General features: G+C 43.8%; 5 protein-coding genes across 7 annotated transcripts; 2 read left to right on the forward strand and 3 right to left on the reverse strand.

Moving 5' to 3' along the window:
* The first annotated feature begins 827 nt into the window (after positions 1–827).
* eif2s3 (eukaryotic translation initiation factor 2, subunit 3 gamma) lies at positions 828–5,565 on the forward strand. Its single transcript, XM_028966823.1, has 12 exons — positions 828–989; positions 1,605–1,668; positions 1,895–2,022; positions 2,124–2,245; positions 2,344–2,438; positions 3,460–3,618; positions 3,703–3,837; positions 3,946–4,040; positions 4,129–4,273; positions 4,365–4,534; positions 5,018–5,190; positions 5,336–5,565. Exons 1-12 carry the CDS (start codon positions 921–923, stop codon positions 5,397–5,399), a joined length of 1,419 nt encoding a protein of 472 aa, XP_028822656.1. The 5' UTR covers positions 828–920; the 3' UTR covers positions 5,400–5,565.
* Positions 5,566–6,403: 838 nt separating this feature from the next.
* zfx (zinc finger protein X-linked) lies at positions 6,404–11,559 on the forward strand. Of its 3 annotated transcripts, XM_028966822.1 has the most exons (8): positions 6,421–6,763; positions 7,594–7,683; positions 7,778–8,071; positions 8,179–8,316; positions 8,595–8,729; positions 8,863–8,997; positions 9,140–9,280; positions 9,374–11,559. In XM_028966822.1, the coding sequence occupies exons 2-8, from the start codon at positions 7,617–7,619 to the stop codon at positions 10,606–10,608; spliced, it is 2,145 nt and encodes a 714-aa protein (XP_028822655.1). In that variant the 5' UTR covers positions 6,421–6,763; positions 7,594–7,616; the 3' UTR covers positions 10,609–11,559. The 3 variants fall into 3 exon arrangements, with proteins under 3 accessions (XP_028822654.1, XP_028822653.1, XP_028822655.1); XM_028966821.1 differs by having other exon boundaries at positions 6,404–6,763; positions 7,568–7,683; positions 9,140–11,559; XM_028966820.1 differs by having other exon boundaries at positions 6,405–6,763; positions 9,140–11,559.
* Positions 11,560–15,963: 4,404 nt separating this feature from the next.
* On the reverse strand, positions 15,964–17,766 carry LOC114781911 (lipocalin-like). The gene is made up of 6 exons (XM_028968127.1): positions 17,609–17,766; positions 17,320–17,459; positions 17,156–17,235; positions 16,780–16,893; positions 16,596–16,697; positions 15,964–16,507 (listed from the first exon to the last, which is right to left on the reverse strand). Exons 1-6 carry the CDS (start codon positions 17,702–17,704, stop codon positions 16,488–16,490), a joined length of 552 nt encoding a protein of 183 aa, XP_028823960.1. The 5' UTR covers positions 17,705–17,766; the 3' UTR covers positions 15,964–16,487.
* Positions 17,767–21,149: 3,383 nt separating this feature from the next.
* LOC114784273 (lipocalin-like) lies at positions 21,150–22,554 on the reverse strand. The gene is made up of 6 exons (XM_028969541.1): positions 22,396–22,554; positions 22,172–22,311; positions 22,015–22,094; positions 21,632–21,745; positions 21,448–21,549; positions 21,150–21,374 (listed from the first exon to the last, which is right to left on the reverse strand). Exons 1-6 carry the CDS (start codon positions 22,489–22,491, stop codon positions 21,355–21,357), a joined length of 552 nt encoding a protein of 183 aa, XP_028825374.1. The 5' UTR covers positions 22,492–22,554; the 3' UTR covers positions 21,150–21,354.
* A 1,118-nt stretch (positions 22,555–23,672) lies between these two features.
* c8g (complement component 8, gamma polypeptide) lies at positions 23,673–26,024 on the reverse strand. Its single transcript, XM_028966320.1, has 6 exons — positions 25,893–26,024; positions 25,416–25,561; positions 24,420–24,490; positions 24,121–24,228; positions 23,809–23,910; positions 23,673–23,719 (listed from the first exon to the last, which is right to left on the reverse strand). Exons 1-6 carry the CDS (start codon positions 26,022–26,024, stop codon positions 23,673–23,675), a joined length of 606 nt encoding a protein of 201 aa, XP_028822153.1.

Here is a 26,024-nt window from a genome sequence, read left to right on the forward strand (position 1 = left end):
AGGGACTATAGCAAAGGGACTATAAACATATTGCAAATTCATTCGGATAAGCAAAGGGACTATAGCAAAGGGACTATAAACATATTGCAAATTCATTCGGATTTTAGTGAATAATATTGAGTAATGATCTTATATAAACAAACATGTTTGTATAGAATCCTGGATTGAAGAGGATGAGAACTGGGAGAAATCATCTTGACAGAAGGTAACGATGGACACTGTAAGCTGCATATTGCGAGGACAGCACCTGCAACATCCAAGGAAGAGGAGAAAAATAAGGGTAGTCAGTAAGTAAACTCATTTTGTTCACTTAACTACAGAAATTAAACGTACCATCCTTACATTTGTGCTTAATTCTGGTTCTATCGTGGATATTTAAACAAATATTTGGACAATTAAGTAAAACAAAAAATCGTAAAGTTAGCGACGGGAAGTTAAATGTATCCAACAAACAAAAAGGATTTTCCTGAACGTTTGCGGCAAAACTCATTTCACGGTGTCGCGTACAATCTACAAACGCGGTGTTTGTGACGTATATATTAGGGGACGGACCCCAAAATGATCGGGGACTTTTCTTCTTGCGTTCACTTTAATAAACCGTTTTTCCCCTACCACGCACAACACAAGGAAATTAGGACGTAAAACGTGTACCGCCCGAGTAACTTGTCTATGCTGCTACTCGAACTTCGACGTGATAAACTTTCTGAGCAATATTGCATCATCCGCGGCCACCCGCACGGTTCCATTTTTTTTATCGTATCCACCTCAGACTAAGCGACGTCGCCGCGTCCACACCATATCGGCTTTGTTTGAAGCGTTCGCCGCATCCACGGGGCTGGCTCGCCGGGTGATTGCAGCCCGGTGAAGTGGTCAGGCAGTCGGACGGGCAGCCCGGTTTCCCCCCTTCTTTTCCGTTCAAGATGGCGGGCGACGAGTGTGGGACGACGCTGGGCCAGCCGCATCTGTCTAAGCAGGATCTCACGACCTTAGTAAGTCTGCGCTCGTTCGGGTGCCGCGGTTCCCGCGTAGCCGCGGTAGTTTGTGCGAAACCACGCGGCTCCGCGGTGGCGAGGCGGCGCACGCCGGCAGCACATGAGTGCGGCGAGGGAGGGAGCCAGGACCCCGCTGGTGGAAGCCGTGAACGGAGCCGATCGGCGCCGTCCACGGCAATCTGTTTGAGCGATGTTCACCCTGAAGCGAGAAAGGGAGCTGTCATGTTCGCGTTGGCGTCCACGGCCCCGTCCGGCGTTTCTAGCCCTGCCAATGACTGGTGCATCACGATGGCGGCCGCGGTTTGCGACATCTTTTAGGTCTGCAACGCTGTTCACCTTCACTCGGCGTGTTTCGCCATGCACTCTCATCCACGTTCTGCCTTTGATGGAATGATTCCCACTTACTACCATTGTGTCCCCGAGCAAGACACTTAACCCTGAGTGTCTCCAGGGGGAACTGTCCCTGTAACTGCTGATTGTAGTTACTCTGTTGCTCTGGATAACCGCTGTAAATGGTTCCTAATAAATAAGAGCGCACCCAAGCCATTTAGCTATGAGTTCGGAAGGTGAAACAAACGTGTTTTGATTGTACCTCCTTTATTTTGTACTCAGGATGTGGCCACACTGACCCCACTTTCACCAGAAATAATCAGCAGGCAGGCTACCATCAACATCGGTGAGACAACGTTTTCTTTTCTTTTTTTTTAAACTAGACTTACGCTAAATCAAATAAATGATGGAGGCTCTTTCTTGATACCCCCGTTCAACCTATCTTGATTGGTATTGTAGCTGGTCAATCTGTGTGTTCGGTTCTGTTTCATATAATTCAGCTGTGCATGAATTCCGTGTCTTGTTAACGATGGAAACATCCCTTCTTGTAAATCTTGCCTAATGTTGCTCAGGAACCATTGGTCACGTGGCCCATGGCAAGTCCACGGTGGTGAAGGCAATCTCCGGCGTACATACTGTCAGGTTCAAGAATGAGCTTGAAAGGAACATCACCATTAAGTTGGGATACGCTAACGCTAAGGTTGGAGTTAATCGTCATGCTAAGGCTAATGTGACAAATTTTTGATATCGTAGTTGAATAAATATTTACAACGTATATGTTTATATATTGTTCATTATCAGATCTACAAGCTGGATGACGTCAGCTGTCCTCGGCCTGAGTGTTACAGGTCGTGTGGAAGTAGCACACCTGATGAATTCCCTACCGACATTCCTGGAACCAAGGGCAACTTCAAACTCATCAGGTAGGAGAATTACACCCTGTATTGGTTGACTGGGTGTATTAAATTAGTCCAGTTAATGTCTCACGAAGACAGGGCAGTGACATTTTGTCTCTTTACAGACACGTTTCCTTTGTGGATTGCCCTGGTCATGACATTTTGATGGCCACCATGCTGAACGGTGCAGCCGTAATGGATGCTGCACTCCTTTTGATAGGTACACAGCTTATCTTATTCTGTTGTCTACAGTCATGGCCAAAAGTTTTGAGCAGTTTACTGCTTCAGTGTCTTTCGATCTTTTTTTCATTTACATCAAGTTTATGCAAAGTCAGTATTTGCAGTATTTTTTTGAAGATCTCTTCAATTCGCCCTGGCAATGGACTCAAAATTTCAATGTTCCCCGAGCCACTTAGGTTTCACTTTTGGCATTATTTGCTCCATCCTGCTGGAAAAGGCGTTGTTCTTCACCAAACTGTTCTTGGATGGTCGGGAGAAGTTGCTGTCGTGGATGTTTTGGTACCGTTCTTTATTCATGGCCGCGTTCTGGCAAAATTGTGAGTGAGCCCACTCCCTTGGATGAGAAGCAGCCCCCCCGCATGAATGGTCTCAGGATGCTTTGCTGCTAGCATGAGACAGGACTGATGGGAGCCATGACAGGAGCAGTGCGTGGGGAGGGTGCTTTGCTTAGTGGCACCTTGGCGGATCGGGATTCAAACCGGCAACCTTCTGATTACAGGGCCACTTTTTTAATTGCCAGGCCACCACTGCTCCAGGCCACAACACTTGAAATTCCTTGAAGTTTTTGATGACGTGATAAATGGTTGATTTAGGTGCGATCTTAGTAGCGGCAATATCCTTGCCTGTGAAGCCCTTTTTATGCAACGCAATGATGACTGCACATATTTCCGTGTTGGTAACCCAGAGGAAGAACAATGATTTCAAGCCTCCCCCTCCTTTTAAAGCATCCAGTCTGCTGTTCTAACTCAATCAGCATGACCGAATGTTCTCCAGCCTTGTGCTGGTCAACACTCTCACTGAAAAAATCTCAGCAGGGCTGAAATGCGGTGGAAATGTTTAAATGTATGGGGTTGAATATATGCAACTTGTCATAATAAAACTTGAAGCAGCAAATTTTGCGTGAACCTGTATTTGTTTCATTCTCAAAACGTTTGGCCACGACTGTAGACCTTATGATGGGGGGGGACCTGATTCATAACATGAGCGTTCTTTGTCCATAGCTGGGAACGAGTCCTGCCCACAGCCACAAACGTCAGAGCACTTGGCTGCCATTGAGATCATGAAACTCAAGCACATCCTAATCCTGCAGAATAAGATTGACTTGGTGAAAGAAAGTCAAGCAAAGGAGCAGCACGAGCAGATTCTGGCATTCGTACAGGGTAATTTTACGAAGAGCTTTATTTCACGCCGAGAAATCAATGGTTCGAGTGTAATGGGGGAAATCCGTTTAATTTTTTCTGCAGGCACGGTGGCAGAGGGCGCCCCCATAATTCCCATCTCTGCACAGCTGAAATACAACATTGAGGTGGTGTGCGAGTACATTGTGAATAAGATACCGGTGCCTATCCGCGACTTCACGTCAGAGCCACGACTCATTGGTAAATATCTGGTTTTTGCTGATGAACGATTCAAAATGATTTTTCATTTGCTTCATCAATTTATTAGACTGGATCTACTGTGTTTTTTTTGTTTTTTTTTTTACTTAGTGATCCGATCATTTGACGTCAATAAGCCAGGCTGTGAAGTAGATGACCTCAAAGGTGGAGTAGCTGGAGGCAGTATTCTCAAAGGAGTGTTAAAGGTAGCAGCTAGAGGCTTTTTAAATATATATTTTAAATTTCTACATACGGGACAGGTTAACACTAAACGTTTTGTGTCTTCCTCCCAAGGTCGGGCAGGAGTTAGAAGTCAGACCAGGTATTGTGTCAAAGGACCATGAAGGCAAACTTATGTGCAAGCCCATCTTCTCCAAAATAGTCTCGCTCTTTGCCGAACACAATGATCTACAGTATGCTGCTCCTGGTGGTCTAATTGGTAAACAGACTCTTGCTTCTGTTTGCATTTGAGAATCTGAAATTCGAATTGACAGGCACGTAACTTACAATTTGTTCCTTGTGCAATACAGGAGTGGGAACAAAGATAGACCCAACACTGTGCAGAGCCGATCGTATGGTTGGACAAGTACTTGGTGCCGTTGGTGCCCTGCCTGAGATCTTCACAGAGCTGGAGATATCTTATTTCCTCTTGAGAAGACTGCTCGGTGTGCGCACTGAGGGTGACAAGAAGGCAGCCAAGGTGTGGATTGCAGTCAATTTTATTTTTTATTGTTTTGGCAGACGCAACTTAAAACCAGTAGTGACATGGACAGTCCCCCCCGGAGACACTCAGGGTTGAGTGTCTTGCACAGGGACACAATGGTGGTAGTAGCCTAGTGGGTTACACACTCGCCTATGAACCAGAAGACCCAGGTTCAAATCCCACTTACTACCATTGTGTCCCTGAGCAAGACACTTAACCCTAAGTTGCTCCAGAGGGGGGACTGTCCCTGTAACTACTGGTTGCAAGTCGCTCTGGATAAGGGCGTCTGATAAATGCTGTAAATGTAAATGTGGTCAGTGGGATTTGGACCTGTTAATACCTTGTTGCAGTTCTGGTTCATGGGCGATTATCTTAGCAAGGCTACAACATCCAAACAACTCCATATCACACCTTGGTTTCGAACTGCCACCACGTCTGCTAGCACAGTTCCTTTCAGAACCCTCTCCTTTATTTATACAGGTTCAAAAGCTTTCTAAGAATGAAGTCCTGATGGTGAACATTGGGTCCTTGTCGACGGGGGGCCGTGTGAGCGCTGTCAAAGCTGACTTGGCTAAGATTGTGCTCACAAACCCTGTTTGCACCGAGGTGGGAGAGAAGATTGCCTTAAGCCGCAGAGTGGAAAAACATTGGCGGTGAGTGAACCGGAATAGGAATGTGGGGGAAAAAAACCCAGACCTCTATGCCTTTAAGTAAATGCTTGTTGTTGGGCTGTGCATTTTTGTGCATGAAACATAACTGTAATTACAATTTTTTTTTTTGTTGTCTCTATTTTTGCAGTCTAATTGGCTGGGGACAAATTAGGAGAGGCGTGACTATCCAGCCCACAGTGGATGATGACTGAGCTGCGTGAAGAGAGAGTTGAAGGCTTTCGTCACCCCCCTCGGCAAAATATAGTTATTAAAAACCATTTTCATACACTTTCGCAGCAGTCTGCTGCAGAGTTCAGGTCTAAGGAAGGGGGAAGGGTAGCAAGGGTGGCCCATAATAAAGGATTTTCAATCAAAAGTGTCCGTGTTCTGGGTGTTGAGTTGATTATGCTAATCAGTAACAAAAAAAAAAGTTTTTATCACTGGAATTCAGAAGCAATCACATACATGAGGATACAGTGTAAGGTATTAGCATAAGCTTTATTATTTTGCAGTGGTGGCCTTAACGGTAAAGAAGCGGACCCATAAGCAGAAGGTCGTGGGTTCGAATCTCGAGTCGCCACTGAGGTTTCTCGATACGGTGATGGTTAAATGCAGAGGGCACGTTTCGTTGTGCTTCACAACCACTTCACTTTCAGTAGCACAATATGTTTCCTTTACTGTTTGGGGCAGTGGTGGCCTAGCGGTTAAGGAAGCGGCCCTGTAATCAGATGGTTGAATCCTGATCCGTCAAGGTACCACTGAGCAACCTCACAGGCCGCTGCCCACTCAGGGTGATGGGTTAAATGCAGAGGACAAATTTCACTGTGTATCACGTGTGACAATCACTTCACTTTAAATCCCAGTTACTGTTATGAAGCCTAGTCTTCTGAACATCCAAAAGCAAAGGCTAGTTTTGTTTATATGGTGACTTACTTAACTTACGTGTGAATAGCGTGTCAATGGAGTTAAATAGCAACATTAAAATAGCAATCGTAAAAGTGCCGCAGCCAGATTGCTACCCATTATCGATGCACGCATCAATAAGAATCGTTTAATTCTACAGCAAGGCATGCACCGTTTCCTGTAAGAATAAAAATCATTCGTCGACTAATATTCAGACAAGTTTAACCTGTTACGGCCTGTACGCCAACGTATTTCATTGTTTTTGTCTGACGGAACCCCCGACATTCTTGTTTTCGAATTAGCTTGCGCTTGGAAGCTAGCGAGCTGAATGTGAGGGTTAGCATGCCAGCGCCATTGTGCGGCGAAGCTCTGTTGCGTTCGCGCCCGCAAATGAAGTTTAAAAACGGCCGACTTCGTTTTCGACAGCGCGTAAAGAAGGCGACAGACGACACGCGGTGGCTCGGCCGCGTCGGGTCGCGCGTTCCCGCCCGCGTTAGCCGCTGGAAGCCGCTCCGCGCCCCGGCGGCGCCCGGCGGCGCTCGGCCCCTCCCTCCCTGAGCCGCAGCGGCCCGCCCTGCTTACACAACTGCCCGCCTGCGCCCGGCCCGAGCCTGCGGAAGCCGTCCGGCCTGCGAGCGCTCCGAAACACAGGCCGCGACCCGCGAAGTACCCGGTAAGGCCGAGCCCCGGCGCTGCCCCGCCGCGTCCCGCCCGCGACCGCGACGCCGCGCCCGGGCCCGCCGGCGTGCTGCGCGCCCGCCTTCCGTTCCGTTTTCACCGCGAGAGAGGAAGCGGGCCCGCCGCCGAGGCCCGTAATCCGCCGCCGAGGCCTGACGAGGCCGCAGCTAGGCCGCGCGGAGAGTCCGGAAATGGACAAGTTTGGGGGTTCTTTTTCCCCCGACTAAGATGTACTTTAGACCGCACCGTGGCCTACGTCGCTCGATGTTTTATCTCTAGAGATATTTTGGAACATGCACATCGCGGACTTCGGGAACGAAAACGGCTGTATATACGTGCACGTTGTGCAAAAGCAAGGTGGCGCTCGTACGTGTATTGTGTTGTGGAACGTAGACGGAGGTGGGGATTTAGATCGCGTGTCGCCCATTCTTTTTTTGGGGGGTGGGGGGCGACAGCCACCATTAACGAGGAACACGGACACCCCAACATGGTGCATGCATCTGCAGCCGTGGGCGGGAGGAGGACCTGCTCTGCAACGCGCTTTAAAGTGAAGCGCCGAAGCACTTTGTTGAGCAAGTGATCTGATTATATCCCCTTGCACAGAAGGAGTTTCAAGCACATTTGCCAGCCTCACAGTTGCTGCCCGATAATTCAGGCTGTTTTACGTAAAGCAGATCGTGCTGCTTTGGTGAGATACATGGGTGTGCACAAAGGTAGCCGTGTTCAGTGTGGTGCAAAAAGAAAGGTCCGATCTCTTGTTTTGTTCATCATTGCAAATGCACTGTCTCCCTATTGAAAGAAAACATTATCATGTCGTGATGAAAGGTAAAACCACATGCTGATGAGGAATGAAGACAATGGATGAAGTCACAGCCCTTTCCATCCATTCTCAAGAACCAAAGATTATATTCCATGGTAAAAAAAATAATTATATATATATATGAATTTCGTTTGTATTTATGACTTTGGAATCATCTTGTTTTATTTAACAAATTGTTTAATATTGTAGGTGGTGACATGGTAGCCGGGGTGGAGGATGAGGTTGTCGTGGAATTACAAGAGACTGTTTTGGTGTCTGATATGGAGGTGGATGGCTTTGGACCAGAGGGCCTTGTGATTCAGGATGCTATTGAAGATGTTGTGGCAGAATACGTGCAGTGCACGGAGCAAGACTGCTTGGAGCCGAGTGTTGCTGTGGAGACCTGCGAAATGTCACCTGAAGAGGTCGAGTTGGGAGATGAAGGACTCCAGGTTGATGATAAGCAGAATCAAGACGGATGTGGTGACTACTTGATGATCACATGTAAGTTCCTTTGTTCCTTTTGTAGCAGTACATGTTGCCCAGGTATAATGACTGATTAATGTCCACTTTATTTTATTCATCTTGATCCTATTGTATTCATGCCTCAGTGGATGAGGCAGACAAAATTGTGTCAGATGATGGTGCCAAAGTGACTGTGAGCCCTACCTTAGAGGATCATGAGGAAAAAGGTGAAGAAGTTATTAAAGTTTACATCTTCAAGGCTGATTCTGGAGAGGAAGATCTTGGTAAGAACGGTAGTGGTAATTCATTTTTGTTAGTGGAAAGTTAAAAGTGAACTTTGTCATCTCGCCATTTACAAGTACGCAGAGAGATTGCAAAGCTTTGGGGTGCAAAAAGACAGCGCAAATGGAAATTTAAAATATGACACAACACAAAAACGTTGTGCACCGACCCATAATATAGTGCATGTTGACCGACAAGTAGCGATCATAGTAGTAATGTGATAAGAATACAGCAGCAGTTCCATATGAATATATATTTATTTCATTTTGTATGATTGCAGGTGGCACGGTGGATATAGATGAACATGAGCTGGATGTTGAAAGTGTGGAGCTGATTGACTCTGCTGGCCTAGCCATTAAAGAGAAGATGGTCTACATGTCCGTGGGGGATGCCCATCAAGACCAAGGGGACATTAGTGAGTAATGTGCTGAGGATGAAATTTGTTTTTATCGATACGTTTTAAAGGGAGTGAGGATTTTTAACAGTGCTTGTTGTGGACTTGGGAATACTTTTCATTTTAGTGATTTTTATTTATTTATTTTTGACAGATGTTGCCAGGATCTCAGATGAGGTGTATATGGAAGTAGTGGTGGAGGGTGAGGAGCCTGTAACTCAGCAGCAGTCATATGATGCCACCTCTATAAGCAAGGACTTTATGTCTGTGACATGGGCAGCAGCATATGGTCAGTGAGAATTATTTATTTATTCGTTTTGCTTGGTATTTCTAGTAAATTGTCCCAGTTTATGTGTGGTTCAGGTTTTCTTTCTTTCAGTTCCACTGAAGTTCCACTCAGGATGGCCATTTCACTCATTTCATGTTTTCAGGCGGAGAGGAAAGTGAGAACAGGAATGGTGCAGCCAGTGCCGTTCTGCATATAGATGAGTCTGATGTAATTGAAAAGCTGAACCGGCAACGGACCAAGAACAAGATCAAAAAACGACCCGAGTCTCATCACGTCCAGACAGGTACGAGCTCATCAGTATGTTCTGGTATGCCCTTATATGCTTATATGTCAGTTCTTCTTTGTCTAATTTACTGCCGGCTTTCCGTCCCTCCAGCTATCATCATTGGGCCATATGGCCAGCCACTGACCGTCTATCCATGTATGCTTTGCGGCAAAAAGTTCAAGTCGCGTGGCTTCCTGAAGAGCCACACCAAAAACCACCATCAGGAGGTGCTCAACAAGAAAAAGTACCAGTGCACAGACTGCGATTACACCACCAACAAAAAGGCCAACCTTCACAACCACATGGAGATCCACGCGCTGACTACCAAGACCCTGTTTGAGTGTGAGATCTGCGGGAAGGAGTTTAACCAGCAGGCATCGCTCCTTTCTCATCGGCTGCAGCATCACCAACGTGAGGCCAAACTCCAGATCTCGCCGCCAACCACCAAGATGCACAAGTGCAAATTCTGCGACTACGAGACGGCAGAGCAAGGGCTCCTCAATCGGCACTTGCTGGCCGTCCACAGCAAGAACTTCCCCCACATCTGCGTGGAGTGTGGGAAGGGCTTCCGACACCCGTCCGAGCTGAAGAAGCACATGCGGACTCACACGGGCGAGAAGCCCTACTCCTGTCACTACTGTGACTACAAGTCCGCCGACTCGTCCAACCTGAAGACGCACGTGAAGACCAAACACAGCAAGGACATGCCTTACAAGTGCGAGCGCTGTTTCCAGACGTTTGTGGAGATGGAGGAGCTGCTGCAGCACGGGCTGACTCACGAGGAGGCCAAAACGCACCAGTGCCCCCACTGCGGCCACAAGAGCTCCAACTCCAGCGACCTGAAGCGGCACGTCATCTCGGTGCACACCAAAGACTACCCGCACAAATGCACAATCTGCGGCAAGGGCTTCCACCGGCCGTCGGAGCTGAAGAAGCACTCCGTGTCCCACCGCCTCAGGAGGCTCCACAAGTGCCGGCACTGCAGCTTCAAGACCGCCGACCCCTTCGTCCTCAGCAGACACATTCTTTCCGTTCACACGAAGGAGCAGAAGAGCTTTTCGGACAAACACGGAGTGAAACGGACCTTCGCGGTGGGGTCCTTGGTGGGCAAGAGAGCCTTCTCCAGCGGCGCCGTGGTAAAGGGGCACCGGGAACGGCGGGTGTACCAGTGCCAGTATTGTGACTACAGCACCGGCGACGCCTCCGGCTTCAAGAGGCACGTGATTTCCATCCACACCAAGGACTACCCGCACCGCTGTGACTTCTGTTCCAAGGGCTTTCGGCGGCCCTCCGAGAAGAATCAACACATCATGCGACACCACAAGGACTTGATGTCACCGGTGTGATCGGCCGTCTTGCTTTGGAGAAAGATACAAGACAGGCCATGGAAACCTATGCACCAAATGAAGTTGTCTTTTCTGGGGTTTGGGGGTTTTTGTCTGGATCCTATTCCATTAAATTCCTTGTTAATTGTTATGTTTGGTTCTTTAAAGACAGAAAGGCTTCAAATGTGTTTTTGACAGAATTATTCCTAATGTTTTTTTTTGTTTTTTTTATTATTCCCCCGTTTTCCCCCACCGTGCCCTGTGTCGCTCAAGGCCATTGGCCAATGAAGGGTGAAGACATTATTAGGTTCTTAACAATAGGTGGTGCACAAGTAGCGTTCAACTATGCAGACAGATTTGTCAAACCATGACGAGGAAAAATTCTTTATTATTTGTATGCAATCACAGGGAAGGGAAAAAAAAAAAAAAAAAAGCATCATTTTGTATTTTGTTTTTGCCATGTACACTCTTGTCTTTGTCCAATTTCTACATTTTATTCAGCGTGTTGCAGCCAAACCCTGATCCATGCTCATTTTTAGTAGGTTTCATATTTCAGAGCTCCTGCGGTAATGCTTCTTCGTGCTGATCTGTGACTAATTTTCCTCACTAAAGACATGGCCTGGGGTTCTTTCAGTGGATGTGTGCTGGCATACACCGGAACAAAGAACCTTCCGAGCTAAGGTGTTAGTAGCTGAAAGTTTTATATATATATATATATAAATATATATTTTAAAAAACGAACCAGTGAAACATCACCCACAAGTAACGCAGTGAGGCAGGCAAATGAAATATTTTGGGTCGCCCCATGTTAAAAAAAATCTCCGTTTCTAATCCCAGTCAATGGAAGGTCCTGCAGTCACTCGTGGTAAATTTTCAACCTTATTATCATTTTCATAGCTTATGGGAGACAAGTTTATATTTTGTATACACTTGTTAAGTATATCACTGTATAAATTCTCGGGAACTATTGAATGCTGTGTTGTGTGTTTTCTTTCTTGTTTTTATTATTTATGTTTTAAAAACAGCTATTTTATTGCCAGTTAATTGCACACAGTTATCATTGAAGGGATTAAGTCATTTTTAAGCATTAATTAATTATTCTTTTTTTTTTTTTTTTATTGTTTATGCCTGTTAAGTACAGAGCGTAGCATTGGAAGACTGCCCGGGAAGAACGTTCATGCAGAACATCTTGAATTTGTGCTGTTGCTCACAAATGAGAAATTCATGCTCTGAAACCACTTCATTCGAATGCCAGTCACATTAGTGCATGCCTTGGAGCAAAAGGTTGCATAGCTTTCCTAGAGCTGCAGCAGAACCCAGAAAGTACCAGTTCACAGATCGTGAACGAGGGCCAGAGCCACAACCGTTGCAAGCCTAAGTTTCTGTACTGAGAAATTCAGGGTCTGCTGCATCTGCCGCCAGCTCAGCCCGATTGCCTAATCTTCCAACGGCTCTTTGACTGACTGCTGTCCCCTGCCAGTCCCCTGAAGAGTGTGGATTCGCCCGTTTCACCATCTGCAGGCCCACTGCCTCTGCTCCACATTACCTCCCATCCCTGGCCAGTGGAACCAGTGTTGCAATGGCATCAGTATATATCAGTTTTGATCTGTTCACCATCAACATTGCGTGCAGCAGCAACCACAGCCTCCCAGACACTGTTCAGAGAGGTGTACTGTTTTCCCTCCTTGTAAATCTCACATTTGATGATGGACCACAGGTTCTCAATGGGGTTCAGATCAGGTGAACAAGGAAGCCATATCATTAGTTTTTCATCTTTTATACCCTTTCTTGCCAGCCACGCTGTGGAGTACTTGGACGTGTGTGATGGAGCATTGTCCTGCATGAAAATCATGTTTTTCTTGAAGGATGCAGACTTCTTCCTGTACCACTGCTTGAAGGTGTCTTCCAGAAACTGGCAGTAGGACTGGGAGTTGAGCTTGACTCCAATCTCAACCCGAAAAGGCCCCACAAGCTCATCTTTGATGATACCAGCCCAAACCAGTACTCCACCTCCACCGTGCTGCCATCTGAGTCAGACTGAAGCTCTCTGCCCTTTACCAATCCAGCCACGGGCCCATCCATCTGGCCCATCAAGACTCACTCTCATTTCATCAGTCCATAAAACCTTAGAAAAATCAGTCTTGAGATATTTCTTGACGTTTCAGCTTGTGTGTCTTGTTCAGTCGTGGTCGTCTTTCAGCCTTTCTTACCTTGGCCATGTCTCTGAGTATTGCACACCTTGTGCTTTTGGGCACTCCAGTGATGTTGCAGATCTGAAATATGGCCAAACTGGTGGCAAGTGGCATCTTGGCAGCTGCACGCTTGACTTTTCTCAGTTCATGGGCAGTTATTTTGCGCCTTGGTTTTTCCACACGCTTCTTGCGACCCTGTTGACTATTTTGAATGAAACGCTTGATTGTTCGATGATCACGCTTCAGAAGCTTTGCAATTTTAAGAGTGCTGCATCCCTCCGCAAGATATCTCACTATTTTTGACTTTTCTGAGCCTGTCAAGTCCTTCTTTTGACCCATTTTGCCAAAGGAAAGGAAGTTGCCTAATAATTATGCACACCTGATATAGGGTGTTGATGTCATTTGACCACACCCCTTCTCAATTCAGAGATGCACATCACCTAATATGCTTAATTGGTAGTAGGCTTTCGAGCCTATACAGGTTGGAGTAAGACAACATGCATGAAGAGGATGATGTGGACAAAATACTCATTTGCCTAATAATTCTGCACTCCCTGTAATTGGTGTTTATATGTGAGTAGTGGATCTTCACGCTTTAACTTTCACTGAGCTAGTTGTTTTTACACTAGTTGTATTAACTTCTAACATAAGCATCCAACATTAAACTAAAAGCAGATGGTAGGAAGAAGTTGGAGTAGGGCTAAATGAGACCCTGGTGTGTCCCTGGTGAGCCTCAGGAACGACATGCTATAATTGAGAGTGCTAACTGAGCACAAAGCCCTCATTCCAAAAGTGATCGACCTTGGGGGTCGCTCCAGACATCAAATATTAAAATAATCGGCCTGCCTGAGCCGATTGAGAATTGACAGAATTTATTTCTGGACTGCTGGGTGTCAGCAAGGTGTAATATGGTTGGTAGTAGCCTAGCCTTACTGTCATTGTGTCCCTGAGCAAGACACTTAACCCTGAGTTGCTCCAGGGGGGACTGTCCCTGTAACAACTAATTGTAAGTCACTCTGGATAAGAGCATCTTATTAAATGAGCAGACATTACAATTAATGAGCAGATATTACATTTTACATTTTGAGCATTTATTAATTGGGGATTATGTACCTGTGCAATCATAACTGGTGGACGCGCGTTTCCACTGGAGGGCTCCTTGCCCAGCCAGTGTACTCAGTCCACCAGTTATTATTTTTCACTTTGCATGTCTCGTTTGAGCAACCTGAGCTTTCCTCCTTTATTATGAGCACTGTTAATAACAATTTTTCTTATTTTATTCTTTATTCTTATTGTGAGCATATTAACCCATATGCTACTGTAGGTTTTATATCTTCTTGTGTGCATTTTCAAGGGTCAAATCTTTGTCTCCTCTGATGCCATACTTTTATAGGAAACTCAGGCCAATAGATGCCTTAGATGTGGCTGGGTCAACCAGATTTTCCAATACACTTGCTCCAGTAGAGCTCAAGTTTAATTTATTCACTGACCTATTTGATATCCTTGTAATAGTTGGTTGTTACTTCAACCTTGTGCTTGATAATTTGCTAGACTGATTGATACAAAGGCATCAGTTGCCTTCTCCTGCTTTCACTGTCTAGTTTTATGTCCTCCATTATTCTAGTTGATACATGACGCAAATCTAATGTCTGCCAGAAATGTCTTTGACATATCTCATTTTTTTATTTCTGATCATTCTCTTACTCCATTGGTCCTCAATCTTCAACATATAAAGCACCAGCATAATTGGTGTTTCCATTCATCACTGCCTTTTGATTCATCATTCAATTGGTATAAACAACTGCTTCAGGGAATAGTGCCAACTATTGTATACATGGAAAGTAAAAGGAGACTTTTATGAATGAATGAGATGTCTGGATTGAGCTGCAGTGTCTTGCAAAAGTACTCACTCCCCCCTTGACTTTTTTCATGTTTTTTTTCCTCACAACCTGGAATGAAATTTTGGAATACACCGTTTCATTTACAGAAGATGATTACATCTTCGAAGAATCATCGAGAAGCAAACAACAAATAGGACACAACAACAGAAAACTTCAGAATGCAAATTGTTCACTCATAAAGTCAGTACTGTGTTGAGACACCTTTTAGGTTGCAAATTGCTTTGGATTAGTCTCTATGAGCCTGCCAGATCCTGCCACTAGGATTATTGCCCATTCAGATTATTGCCTCAAGGCAAAACTGTTCCATCTCATTCATGTCGGTTGTTGGAAGTCTGAACACAGAGTCTCCCTTGTATTGAGATCTGGACCTGATCTGGCTCTGGCCATTCCAACACTTTCATAAATTACCAGCCAAGAGATTTTAGAAGCCATTATATAATTTCCCAATGGTAAGACTGCAGGCCCAGACAGTTCTAGCATAGAACTATACAAAAAAATTTCCTGCAAGTTGCTCACTCTCTTACTGAAGATGAGTTTCCCATTTGAGGCTAACATCTCATTATTACTAAAAGAGATTTCTGTCCTTTTACACTGTTGAACAGTTCACAAAGTTTCACAAACATATTGGCAAATAAGCTGAATAAATATATTGACTACATTATACAGTAACAGTCAAAATGCATTACTCTGTGGCGGTTATGAAAGGGAACTTGTGTGTGGTATTCGAACTGGCAACCTTCCAATTACAGGTCAGCTTCCTTATCTGCTTGGCCACCACTTCCCCAGTGGAGACTAAGATGGAGCCATTGTGAAGAATCCGGTGCAAGAAACATATTTAGCATTTTTTGTATCTGGAGATTATGACTTATTACACATTTCACATTATTATTACTATTATTTCACATGACTTATTGATCACAGAGCATTTCATGTGTTTCACAGAGCATTTCTGCATTATTGTACTTTTCTTTTCTAAATATGTGGCCTGGGTTTTGAATGGATGTGTGTCGACATGCACCGGAACAAATAACCTTCATAATCAAATTACTGACAAGCATTATTTTAAATAGCCAAGACATCATTCAGAAGTCACAGGGGCAAGCCGGTCATGACAATAACTGGTAAGACTATTAACTCAAAATGCAAGCATTTTATTGTAATTTTAGACAATGATAACTGTCTGTCTTGCTTGCAGAGTTACATTTACAGCATTTATCAGACATTGCTTGCAGAGTTAAACCATGTAAACCATAGCAGTGAGGCAGTCACAGTAATTATTATGATACATTTGGATTACTAATTTATTACTAAAAAGTTGTTGTTTCTTATATGTCATACTGTGGAAACAATTATTAACTTTTGCATAATTTACAGAAGACCAGTTCACATTTTTAAACACTTAAATCTTTGGCAAGTATACCACTGTATAAATTCAGATTGTTCAATTGTGCAATTGTTACTCAAGCAGTGCAGGATTCAATTCCTGCACTGCCCCCAATGTGCTGGTATGCGTTTCACTATTCGCAGCCCAGTTCTGGATTTGGTGAGTGATTTTTTTTCTGTTCGGAATTTAAAACATTAAACTTTATAATTTGAAAATTAATTTTACTGAAGTATATCATAAAACAGGTATTTTTAAAAAATGTCACTTTAGAAGTCACAAAAAACATGTCATCACAATGCATGGTGCACTGATGAAATGCGCAGTCGAGTGTGGGGTTCATTTGGTGAAAGATGCATGAGCAGAAGTGAGGATTGCACACAGCACGTCTGTAGCAGTTACAGCTTCTCTGGAGGGGTGTGTTGTTTAGGCTTGAGGACACTCTCCTGTTGAAAAGATGTACATTTTTAGGATATTGAACTATTTCTTTTTTGTAAATAACATAGTGGATTAAGGGTTAAGCACAGAACTTGCCGTTGTGTGGGAGGAAGGCGATGTTCTCAGGAAGAATGCCAGTGCTCATGCAGAACTTCCTGAACTTGTCTTGTAGCTCAGGGCTCAAGTCGGTGCCACGTGCTGTAATAGGAAATTTAAAGTTTGGTTCAACTGTAGTACTGGTTAATAGCAGCCCACTCGGTTCTAAATCAGTTGCTCTTACAGTACATCTTGTTCAGGACTTCACTCTTTCCATCCTTGGTTTTGATGGTGTGGACCAGAGCAAACTTATCGAACTGAGCGTCCACCACACGCATGTCATTGTCATTCCTCCAGCCTAAAAGAGGACAAATAATTTAGAGGATAATTTCAACAAATCACAAATAAGAACAATAATAACAAATTATTTGGTGGGTATTATTCTAGTTGTCAATGACAGCTAAATGACTCCTTGTAATGTGTACAGTTGTCTGCTAATTGGCCCATGTATCTTAAGATACACACTTATATATCCTTCTGTGTATGAATAATGTTACTGAATGAACATTGATCTGGATTAGAGCATCAATGGACTTTATTGTAAATGTAAACCAACTTACGCTGGTTAAAGAACGTGAATCTTCCAGGAGTATCCGTCTTTTTAGCATGGAATGTCATTCTCCAGCAAGTGCCATCAGACCTGACAGAGGTGGTGGTTGACTTAAAATGACTTAAATTTACAATACAACACCCATTTAAGGCTGGTGCAATTACAGACACTCACTTCAGGTTTTCGTGGGACATGTCAAGATCACCAGTAGCTGTTGGGACCATCATTGCAGCAGCCATTTTCATATCGGCTTTGCGTGTGACAAACCAATCAGCATCTGAGGCAAATCCAATCATGTACCACTTTCCAGACATCTGATAAAAGGAAAACCAAAAATATGAGAGAAGCGGAACAGAGAACCCCCCCCCCCAAAAAAAAAAAAACATTAAGGACCACCGACCCTGGGCCTCAAAAAATGCTGGTTTAACTAACAGAGTGGCATTCTTGCTCCGTCCACACTCACCTTCTGTAGGTCGAAGTTTTCCATGGGCATTACATCTGCGCAGGCAATGATGGAGCACAGCAGCACTCCAAACAACTTCAGAACCGTCGCTGACATGGCTGCAGGGAAGCTCTTCTCTCGCACTCGAGTCGGGGAGAGCAAGGATGTGGAGGCACCAGCATCAGGGCCCTGTTTTATGCAGGAGAGCCAGCCCCCTTTAACCCACTCACCCCCTGCTGCTCCAGCCTCCAGCCACGCTAACTGCACCAGTTACACAACCCGCACGTGGATGTTAGCAGATCTGACGCCTAATTATCATAATTAGTGCCAAGGAGATCTGCTCTGATTAAACGTGTTCAGGTCTGTAGTTCGTGGTTTTATTATAATGATAATGTGCATGAAAAAACTAAAATAACTAAACATTTCAAGCACTGATTCAAAGAGGAACAACACTTACATTTACAGCATTTATCAGACGTCCTTTATCCAGAGCGACTTACAATCAGTAGTTACAGGGGACAGTCCCCCTGGAGACACTCAGGGTTAAGTGTCTTGCTCAGGGACACAATGAACCTGGGTCTTCTGGTTCACAGGCGAGTGTTTTACCCACTAGGCTACTACCACCCTCTTCTAATGTCGGTAGGTCAATGCTGCTGTTTGGCAATTTGTAGTTTGTGTAGTGCCAGGATGCAGGCGAAAGCAAAGCAATTATTTGTTTAGATCTTTTAGCTTGATTTGAAGTGCTTGAACACATTTTATATACTTTTCCATAAAAGGAATGTTCCCAAACGTGTGCCACGTTAGTTGTGAAATCCTCTGTTGTGTTTTGGGAAAACAGGGTACAGGCAGAGTCTTGCTGGAAAGCAGGCTTATATTCCACATGCACAAGCATGCATTCCAGCAGAATTCAGCTGCCAGACCTTTAGAACAAGATAAAAGCCAGTCCAGCAGAACCCATCCAAGCCACAGGATGAAGTCCAGGTCCTTTTTCGGTTCAGGTTTTGGCAAGGTGACCCACAACCTAAACTATCCCAGTTTCATAAAATTCCCTGTCAATTGCAATATTGGGTTATTTAAAAAAAAAAGTTACATTATTTGACCAGTTTTAGGTCTTCCCCTGGACGCACACCTGAGGCACTCGCGCCCAGCTCACACTGATTACCATTGGCGTGATCTTGATATCACCAAGCGGCACTGTGGATGGGGCAGAGCGGATCTCCAACATGCAGCCCGAGTGTTTGCCCGGCCCCAGTGTCATTCCTCTGCATGGTTCACGCTGTATGTCATCTGTCTTATTGTGTTTGCAATGCAGGAGTGTGTGTGGACATGTGAGCATTCGGGACTGCTGGCCTGCATTAGAGCTGAAGGGTTCTTGTGGACATGCAAAGTGTAGGACTTGTGAGTTCTATGCAGAAACAGAAGAACCAGAGAGGACTGTTTTCAGCACTAGTCATGGTGGCTTGTTTTTGCCCATTCCCTTGTCTTTCCCTACCCTTGGTGTCCTTTGTCTTCATTCGTGTTCGTGTTCATGAGCACATTTATCCACAAAGACTTTTCTCCTTTTTTCCATTCAATAGTTCCCTCTTTTGTTTTGAGGGATGGCGCCAAATCAAAGTAAACTGTGCTGCTGCGCGGGACTAGACACACACTAGACATAAATATACATATATACACAAAAAGACATATATATACACACACACACACACACACACACAAGTCCCCTGTATGGTGTCATGATCAGCGCCCACAGCAGTCCTCCAGCTTCAGACCAAGCCCAACTTAATCCACCAGCTCCAGCAGAACACGGCAGATGCAGAACAGGACAGGGATCAGACCAGTGGAGACACCAGTGCAAGTTCTTGTCCATGCCGCCTGGTCCAATTGCTGGTTATGTCCTTTGTCATTCCTGCAATGAACCACGAGGGGGAGCCAGAAGAGCCAGGGGACCCACTGTTTTGTTTGTCTATATGTGTGTATGTATCTCTATGGTGTCTGAGTGGTGTGTCCCCCCAAGACCCCTTATTGTCCAGCAGATGGCGCTCCCATGGATGAAGCAAACCGTCCTCCAGAGACCCCTGACTGCTAGGCCACCACTGTCTCTATTGCACCAGCCAAATGCCAGGAGGGCTGGCCTGGGGTGGTTCCCTTATCCAGACATTTGTATTTTACAGATTTTTGTATACATGTATACATGCACACATACAGTACATGCCAAAAGTTTGGACACACCTTCTCATTCAATGTGTTTTCTTTATTTTCATGGCCATTTATATTTCGTCGATTTTCACTGAAGGCATCAAAACTTATGAGTTGTGTACTTGTGGCCTCCACAGTCACCGGACCTGAACCCAATCCAGATGGTTTGGGGTGAGCTGGGCCAACAAGTGCTAAACACCTCTGGGAACTCCTTCAAGACTGTTGGAAAACCATTTCAGGTGACGACCTCTTGAAGCTCATCAAGAGAATGCCAAGAGTGTGTAAAGCAGTAATCAGAGCAAAGAAGAAACTAGAATATAAAACATGTTTTCAGTTATTTCACCTTTTTTTGTTAAGTACGTAACTCCACATGTGTTCATTCATAGATCTGATGCCTTCAGTGAGAATCTACCAACGTAAATGGTCATGAAAATAAAGAAAACACATTGAATGAGAAGGTGTGTTCAAACCTTTGGCCTGTATATTGATGAATATACAGTGGGTACGGAAAGTATTCAGACCTCCTTTAATTTTTCACTCTTATTGCAGCCAGAATTTTTAAAATATTTTGGCCGATTTATTTCACAAAATAATAGGATTAACCTCTCCATTGTCATTTTTGGTTTGGTAATTTGTGACCTCTCCTTTTATATATATCTTTATTATTCAGAATTCCAATATTTAACTCCATATACAAATATTCAATCCATCTTCAAATCACATGCGGTTTTATTAATAAAGTGTTGTACTTATTGTCTTACTTTTTTCTTTTTTTTTGCATACAGTGGTGTCCTGTGACTACATACAAGCTTTTTTTCTGATCGATTTCATCTCAAAATTTCATGTTGAAGCCATTCTTTTACATTATATTCCAAAAGATTCATCATGCCTTGTGTTAAATAATCCAATTGACACTAAATTGTTCTAAATACCTGGCCTGGTTATTTCAATACATGTGTGCTATCATGCACCAAAAAAAGAACCTTTCTAATTAAGGTTATACTTCAGTCACATTTTACATACAAACTTTTTTCTTAATAACCAATGAGATGACATTCAAAGTGAGTCAACTAACTAACTACAGTAACATTGTCACCCTGAACTCTAGCTGCAGACTTTGATTGTAATCTCACACGTTGAGATTGTTATATTGAGATTGAACATTGTTATCTTTTACATAAGTTGAATATATATTCTGCATACACACATCTTCATTATGCATTTCACTCTATAACTGTTGTAATCGTTGTGTTGTGTTGTAATCGTTGCTTGTATTTATCTCCTGTTCAGGAATCAAGTCATTTGAAACTCATAGCATTTTGTTTAGTACATGTAGATCATTAAAAACCATGACAGAAACCAGGTATTTTATTTCACAAACATTTTAATGGCAATTAATAAGCTAGAAAAACATAGAAAATGTCATCACAATGCACTGTGCACTCATGAAATGTACTCTGGAGTTTGGGGTTTTATTTGGCGAAAGATGCATCAGCAGGAGTGAGGATTGCGCACAGCACTTCCATAGAAGTTACCAGCAGCTCCTTGGCTTCTCTGGAGGAGTGTGGCATTTAGGCTTGAGGACAATCTCCTGTTGAATGTACATTAGATCATTACTTTTTAAGTTACAGCAGTGCTCTTTGTAAGATAAGTTAAGGGCATACCATTGGGTGGGAGGAAGGCGATGTTCTCAGGTAGAATGCCAGTGCTCATGCAGAACTTCCTGAACTTATCCTGTTGCTCAAGGCTCAAGTCGGTCGTACGTGCTGCAATAAAAAAAACCCTGTCTTTTATTCAGAAGTAACCCTTTAATAGCAGCTCACCCCCTCACAAATCAGTTGCTCTTACCATACATCTTGTTCAGGACTTCACTCTTTCCATCCTTGGTTTTGATGTTGTAGATCAGAGCATACTTATCAAACTGAGCGTCCACCACACGCATGTCATTGTCATTCTTCCAGCCTGAAGAAGAAGATCTCTTTTAGAGTCTGAAGTACCTGATAGATTATGGGTGATAGTCTAGTGCTAAATGAGACCAAAGCTGAGTTTAACATTGTCCCCACGAGGCACTTTAACCATTCCCCATATTCCTTTAAACGTATACAAATATGTGCCATTTGTCTCCTATGCACTTGTGTAACCTTTTGTTGCTCAAGGAATGAATCTTCTGTGTATTCAATGAATGGACCTTGATCTGGACAAGAGCCTCAGCAGTTTACATTCAAACTCACGCTGGCTGAAGAAAGTGAATCTTCCGGGAGTGTCTGTCTTTTTAGCAAGATGTGTCATTCTCCAGCAGGAGCCATCAGACCTGAAAAAGGTTTGAAATCATGTTAAATACACAAACCATTTTGCAGTACAGCTACAATTCAAGGCTGTGACACTCACTTCAGGTTTTCGTAGGACATGTCAAGATCACCATCAGCTGTTGGGGCCAACATTGCAGAGCCCATTTTCATATCTGCTTTGTGGTTGACAAACCAATTTGCATTTGTGGCAAAGCCAATCAGGTACCACTTTCCAGACATCTAATAAAAGGGAAACCAACAATATTACGAAATCATAACAGAGAACCCCCAAGAGCAATCGAGGACCTCTGAGTCCACACTCACCTTCTGTAGGTCGAAGTTTTCCATGGGCATTACATCTGCGCAGGCAATGATGGAGCACAGCAGCACTCCAAACAACTTCAGAACCGTCGCTGACATGGCTGCAGGGAAGCTCTTCTCTCGCACTCGAGTCGGGGAGAGCAAGGATGTGGAGGCACCAGCATCAGGGCCCTGTTTTATGCAGGAGAGCCGGCCCCCTTTAACCCACTCACCCCCTGCTGCTCCAGCCTCCAGCCACGCTAACTGCACCAGTTACACAACCCGCACGTGGATGTTAGCAGATACTTTATTGTGATGATATAATTGTGGATGATTAAGTAAAATGTCATATATATGTCATTTACTTATAAAATTTTAATGGTGACACGAACACTTTGCAGTTTTAAGTTAAGGCTGGCAAATATTGCCATGTGGTTATAGGTGATTTCAAAACCGCTTTATTTAGAGGCCTGAACATATTTTATAACTGCGCCTTCTTGGATGCTGCTTCCCAGATGTGTACCACATTACTTGTGTAGCCCTCAGGTGCTTTTTTGTCTTGCTGGAAAACAAGCTTATATCGCACACGCATGTGTACGCACTCTTGCAGAGGTGAGCTGGGTTCATCTCACTCAGCCAACGGAGCCTGGACCTCACGCTGATTTGCAAGGATTCAACCTATATAGATTAAAAAACATGCACGACATGATAAAAAAGTGACCTGAGGTGACCTTCAATAAACTTTATTCATTTGTGCCAATTCATCCTGAACTGCAAGCTGCAAATCAACAGCTACATTGCTGAAAGAGAAAGCAGGGAGAAAGAAGTAAAAAGCATTTAAAAACCAAAATTTCACTTAATAAATATAATCATTCTAATACTGCAATTCTTGTATTCGTATATACACTATAAATGTGTATAAAAGACTGTTGAGATGTATTTTAAAGTTATGCAACCCACAGCAGAATGTTTTGCAACCCACGGCAGAGTTTTGGGGAGGGGAGGTGGGAGTAACGTGATATAAGGATGTAGGGTGGGGGCACGAGGGTGGACTGCTCTCTTGGTATTCGGCCAAAACACCAAACTCCACCAATCTCCTCTCTCCCGTGTGCTGCCCAGATGCGTAACAACCTGCTCATGTGCTGTTATAAAATCACTTTAATGATATGTTGTTGACTCACGGATGCACGTGCCAGTGGAAAGTTACGAAACAAAACACTTTTCAATACAGCAGACTGGTCTAAGTTACATCTTATGGGTCTAGCAATAAGATCTGGAAATTTTATTACAATTGACATGAATTAGGACTTACTCAGTACATGGTCTTTATCCACTGATTCACAGAAGCCTGAAAAAATAGATATAAACAATGACCATGCGTGCTACAGTCTCAACATGTGACAAGAAGCTTTTTTATGTGCCTGAAGAGAAGCTCACTATAACTTGGAAACTGAAAGACAACATCAAGCCCCAGGTTCTGTTTTGCAGCCAGCTCCTCAAATCTGTCCGCTACGGGGTCTGGCACCTTCGGAGATCTTCCTGTGAAATGACATGCTTTTACTCTCTACCTGTTCATGGTAATGGCCACCCACTACAAACACTTCCAGGGTCCACTGCTTAAACAGGTTCAGACTAATCTGAAAGTAAATTAACATTCATGACAACAAACTCTTGTGAATCCAAAAATTCAGCTAAGGACTGTGTTTCACCCAGTTCTAGGAAGCTGGTGAGGTAGAACTCAGAACCCACCGTAGAGCTTCATTGTGATTTTGCCCTGCATCTGGTAGTACAATATAGCGTGGGTATTGTGGTCAGTTTCTGCTATAACAATGTCGATATTCTTCTGAGGTATCTTCCCTTTAAAAGAAATAAAAAGAGACATTTACGACACAATTCACAGCATATCACATGGTAAAATAACAGGTCTAACGCAATTGGATCGTATGGTGTTCCTACATAGTTGTATTAAATGGCAACTGACGATTACAGTAATAGGGGAAGTTGTAGTAAAATGAAAAATCAAGTCTATGTCTGGGGACTGTGCCAACCTTTCAGCAGAAAACGCCCTTTGGTTTTGGTGCTCTGGTACTCTTGCTTGATTTCCCAGCACTGTTCATTGCTGAAAAGTGGAAGGCGAGTGTTTGTTCAAAATGAACTGGCATAAGATATCCATGCAAAAGTAAAATAAAAGTTCATTAACAGAATTGAGCATTCATCCTGACAATGTCAAACAAACATGACAGAGTTAAAGAGTAATTGTCCAGTTGGGTACTCTGTCCAGTTACTAGTCTGCTTACATCAGCCCACCGACTGGCTGTTAACCAGCCAAGACAAGAGAGAACAGCTCTCCTCCGTCATGGTATTTGTCATAATTATCTCCCACAGAAGAAATGTAGGTTTTCAGCCAAGCTCAAAACAGTTTTGTGGTATTTTGGAACAGCGAGTTGGTCATGATGTCATCAAATAAAATTACATGTTTACTTTTTTGTGCTTGTTTTTGCTGCATTCAAATTAAAGTCAATTTTGCACATAGGCCAGTCTCTCAAATTTGATGCAATGCAATGAGAGAAATGATTCAGAATCTAAAATGGTCCAGATCCAGGTCTTCAAGTCTTTGTAAAATCTGTGGTGTGCTAAAATGCTTCTCTTCACTGAGGGCTAAGCAATCTTTGGAATATGACCCCCTAGAAGCTGCAGGACAGAAGTGTCAATCCGTATCGAGGTGAAAAGATTTGGACAATAGATTTGTGCTGGACTATGTTGCTTATTTACATCTGAAGACTGAAAGACGTTTAATGAACAGTAAAGATGCAGTATGCTGAGTAGCAGCCTTGAATGCCTCTGGAGTAAAGTCTATGAAAAACTGTGATGTAGTTTCAGGCTGTAAAAAAAAATTATAAAACTTTTATTGTGCATTTAGTAAGAAATGCAAACTATTATCTCAGTATCTCACTTATCCTGTTACTTGTTGGTGGTGTTGGTGCAGTGCTGAACCTCAGAACTCTCTCCATTGTTCCCCCACGTGGCCATTTGCTGGTACTCACAGTTTTCTGAGCGTGCTGACAGACAGCGGGTCCTCAGACGAGGTTGGAGGAGTCAGGGTGATGCTTGTGCTCTCCACCTTGAATCCAGTCTCCAGGAGGTGTCGGCATTTTGAGGCAACACTGATCAGATACCACTTTCCAATCATCTATAAATAAAACGGCTCCTGAGAAAAACCTCCTTAGCCTAGGAAACTGGGTATAAACCAACTTAGAGAGGAACACTATGACATTGTGGAAATGCTATCGTGCAGATCTGCAGCTTGTTTTAAGTCAGACATTAACTTTTGAACTGACATTGTGCACAACGCTACACATGGGGCTTGTTCGCTAGTGCAAGGTGACAGGACGTCATCAGAATAAAAATCCTGAAAGTAACACAGCCATTAATGATGTTTACTCATTTAACATGTAAAGCTACTTTTAGCCACAGTCACAAAACAGTTTTTTTCGCAATTAAATGTACTATAGAACTCGTACCTGTTCCAGATTGAGGTTTGCCGCTGGAGTGATTTTATCAATAGGGCTCTCCTTTCTTTTCTGAGCATTTCGGCCACGACCCCTTGAGGCCTCAGATAGTTCCAAGACAATTAGCCCCAACAGTGTCACCAT

Source organism: Denticeps clupeoides, chromosome 2 (assembly GCF_900700375.1).
Source record: "Denticeps clupeoides chromosome 2, fDenClu1.1, whole genome shotgun sequence".
NCBI lineage: Eukaryota > Metazoa > Chordata > Actinopteri > Clupeiformes > Denticipitidae > Denticeps > Denticeps clupeoides.